Source organism: Micropterus dolomieu, unplaced genomic scaffold, assembly GCF_021292245.1.
Source record: "Micropterus dolomieu isolate WLL.071019.BEF.003 ecotype Adirondacks unplaced genomic scaffold, ASM2129224v1 contig_5843, whole genome shotgun sequence".
Classification (NCBI taxonomy): domain Eukaryota; kingdom Metazoa; phylum Chordata; class Actinopteri; order Centrarchiformes; family Centrarchidae; genus Micropterus; species Micropterus dolomieu.
In genome coordinates this window covers 1-3,751 of record NW_025734832.1, presented here as the reverse complement: position 1 = coordinate 3,751, position 3,751 = coordinate 1, and the positions used below count along the sequence as shown (strand labels likewise).

Below are 3,751 nucleotides of genomic sequence, written 5' to 3'. Positions count from 1 at the left end.
GGGTCAGCGCCCCCCCTCTATCCATCATCCAGGTCCTTTACTGCCCCCCATCAAAAAAAAAATGTTTTTCTGAATTTTTTTATTTTATTTATTTATTTATTGTAGTTGCTGTTGTTAAAAACACATAACTGAATGACAACATATTGATTCATTTCCCTGCTAACAAATGTTTCCCATGTGAAAATGTTATAATTATATTTAACTAACAAGTGAAGTGGGGGGTCTGAGGCTCCTCCCCCAGAGGAATCTGAGCATTAAACACTTCATTTCCTGCATTCTGCTGAAATGCTGCTCCAATTTATGGTGGAAATGTCTTTTTATATAAAGGGACTCAAAGTATATAATTATAATCTAACGCAGTGAGGCTCTCAGGCATTCAACTTGTTTCATTTCATGCTCATGCCGGGGAAAACGAAACTAACCGACACCTGTGACCAGACAGAAAGCTCACCTGTCAACCCCAACAGAGCAACAGGGCTTCAGGTTTTAGCGTTATACAGAATATCCCTGTTGTAAACGTGGAACCAAAAGACGTTCGCGGTGTGTTCCTCAGAGAAATAAACACTTTTCCACAGTAATACCAAGAAACACAGCGTTAAGTTTCCAAAAATAATATTAATAACGGTCTAAAATAGACGGAGATCATTTGTGACACGCAGCTAAAGTGTGGACGAGGCCTGAGAATAACTTTAACAGGTCGGTTTAATAACTTGACTAAAGCTGGAAACAGGAGGAGTGTAAAGAAAGTGGAAATAACAAAAGTACGTCTAAGTTGTACTTGAGGTCTCGGGTTTCACGGTGTTTGTGCTCCTCACCCTCTCGTGCATGGGGGACACCTGGTCCTCCTCCGTGCCACAGGGGGAGGTGTCGCCCGTCGGCACCCTGCTGACGGCCATCTCGGCGTGACCTTTGCCCTGCGGCCCCTTCATCCTCACAAACTCCATGTTGTTGTACTTGTAGAAGCCAAAAGACATCCGCTGGGCCATCTTAGCAGCGACGCTCACCTGCAGCACAAACAGTGTTAAATTTGGATTTAATCACCTCGACTCTCAAATATATTGTCCTTATTTTTAAGTAGCAGAAACTGTAGTTATCTATCTGTGTGTCCCTCCACGGGTCCCCCAGTGACACAGAAAGGGTCTAATTAGTACATCACACCAAAATCTTTCTTCTCCGTGAGCCGTTTGTTTCAACATCGAGCAAAGAAATGAGCAGGACGCGTTTGGACTTTTCTTTTTTGTTTCTTCTGCCCCACCTTGTTCTGCTGTTGTAATAAAAAAACCTTTCATAAATAAAACAAACAATAAAAATACTTGTCATCCACATGTTTGAGTCAAGCGAGATGGCGAACAGCATTTAGCTGACGGCTTCTCACCCGGTTGTCGTAGACCTTCTTGAGGGCCTCGTAGCGGATCGAGCCCTGGAAGATGACGCCCTGGAAGGTGTTGCTCTTGTCGCTCGCCACCAGCTCCACGCACACCATCTCCCCCTCGCCCACCGTCATGTCACTGAACACCTGCACGAACACCACAAGAGGAATGATTTCCTTTACCGGCCTTGAACGAGGGCCTCTGCAGACTCGTGATAAAGTTCAGAGACAAACAGACTGGGACCGTCGGGTTCAGCCGAGCGACTTTAAACACTTATTGACTTCCAGCAGAGGAAACTCTGATCTGGTGTTTTTCCCTCCAGTCGGCCAATAAAACGAGGTGTTAGTGCAGGAGCTTGTTTTTAAAAGCATCAGGTTTACGCTTCATTCACCTCGAATCAGCTGCTGCAGTTTTAAACAAATGTACTTTTTACACCCGATCAATACTTCAATAATCGCAGTAAACCATGCGACCCCTGAGCTGCTCCCAGTCCTCTTCACTCCTTCATGTTTACAAGCTCAATTTGATCTGAACTTACAGTATTATAGGGCGGCAACTAACGATTATTTTCATTATCGATTATTTTCTTGATTAGCTGTTAGGTTCTGAAAATTGTGAAAACTGTCGATCAGTGTTTCCCAAAGCTGAATGTGACGTCCTCAAAGGTCTCGTTTTCTCCACAACCCAAATATATTCAGTTTACTGCCACCGAAGAGCAAAAGCAGCAGAAAATATTCACATTTACGAAGCTGGAATCAGAGAATTTAGACATTTTTTCTCAAAGCCATTAATTATCAAAATAATTTACAACTAATCGGTTAATGGACTAATTGTTGCAGCTCTGCAATAATACATCACAACTTGTTAGTTAGCAGCTGGATGATGAAGTGCCTCTTCCCTTTGAACAGCAGGTCAGTGCAGGTTTGAAAAACTCCAGTCTTTCAGGCCAAATGCGAGGCGCGCGTTGGGGGCGGCGCCATTACATGCAAAGACGAGGAGAGACGAGATATCCCGGCAGAGATGCAAAGGCGCAAGTTGAAACTCAGGATTACTATTTCAAAAAGAGAAGATTACGGTTACTAATCCCAGTTACGCTGCTTTACTGCGTTACCAGAACGCACCATCCTTGACGTGCACGCGTGACGGTGCTGCAGGTCAGAGCGAGTTCAGGTTGAGAAGCCGGACCTGATGTTCACCTCAGCTAAATGAAGGACAGAGGGAGAGAGAGGCGTTCTTCCCACAGCTGGACGCATCACCGTCATTGTGTCACAGTCTGAGGTGTAAAGAACATGTCGTCCGTTGTCAACTTTGTTCGACCAGCAAAAATCTTTCAACCGCCAACAATTCTACACGTGATTTCCTGAAGCGCCTGAAGCAGCACAGCTGAAACTCCGGCCGCTTCTGCCAGAGAAGATGCGCTCGTCGGGAGAGAGCGGCGTTAAGCGACGAGTTTCTGTAAAAACTCTGAATAATAATAATAATAATCCTTATTTGTAGAGCACTTTTCAAAAACAAGTTACAAAGTGCTTTAACACGTGTAAAGAATAATACAAAAAAAGATAAGAGCATGAAAATTTAATATAAAATTAGTAAAATAGATTAAAATAAAAGGGATAAAATAAAGTCAAATAAGATCGGGAAAAGCTCTCCTATAAAAGTATGTTTTAAGAAGGGACTTAAAAGAGTTCACTGACTCAGCCGACCTGATTTCCTCGGGCAGGCTGTTCCAGAGCCTCGGGGCCCTGACAGCAAACGCTCTGTCCCCTTTAGTTTTCAGTCGAGACTCTGGAACAGACAACAGACCTCTGCCCGAGGATCTCAAGGTACGTGCTGGTGTGTATGGGACTAAAAGGTCAGAAATATAACAAGGCGAGAGGCCATGAAGAGCTTTAAAAGTGATCAATTCTAAAACATACTGGGAGCCAGTGTAATGAAGCTAAAATAGGAGTAATGTGGTCATATTTCTTTGTTCTGGTTAAAAGCCTGGCAGCTGGAGTCGATCAATAGATTTTTGGGTTAAACAGGTGAAAAGGCTGTTGCAATAATCCAGGCGTGATGAGATGAAGGCGTGTAAAATGGTCTCTGTGTCCTTAAAAGTTAACATAGATCGAATTTTTGCTATATTTCTAAGTTGATAAAAACATCATTGAACAAGCTTTGTGGTGTGCTGCTCGAAATTTCAATTACTATCAAACCAAACACCAAGGTTCTTTGCCACAGGCTTAATGTGATTTACTAGGGAACCAGCAGATGGCAGTATTTGATTTGCCATCTGCTGAGACCCGATGACCAGGATTTCTGTTTTGTCTGAGTTCAGCTGGAGGAAATTATTTGACATCCATTTTTTAACTTCACAAAGGCAGTTGTTAAGTGAACTCAGC

General features: G+C 43.3%; 1 protein-coding gene across 1 annotated transcript; it reads right to left on the bottom strand.

The window, feature by feature from the left end:
* Positions 1-537: 537 nt before the first annotated feature.
* LOC123964870 (uncharacterized protein KIAA0930-like) lies at positions 538-1,519 on the bottom strand. Its single transcript, XM_046041549.1, has 2 exons — positions 1,376-1,519; positions 538-1,004 (listed from the first exon to the last, which is right to left on the bottom strand). Exons 1-2 carry the CDS (start codon positions 1,502-1,504, stop codon positions 768-770), a joined length of 366 nt encoding a protein of 121 aa, XP_045897505.1. The 5' UTR covers positions 1,505-1,519; the 3' UTR covers positions 538-767.
* Between the last annotated feature and the right edge of the window lie 2,232 nt (positions 1,520-3,751).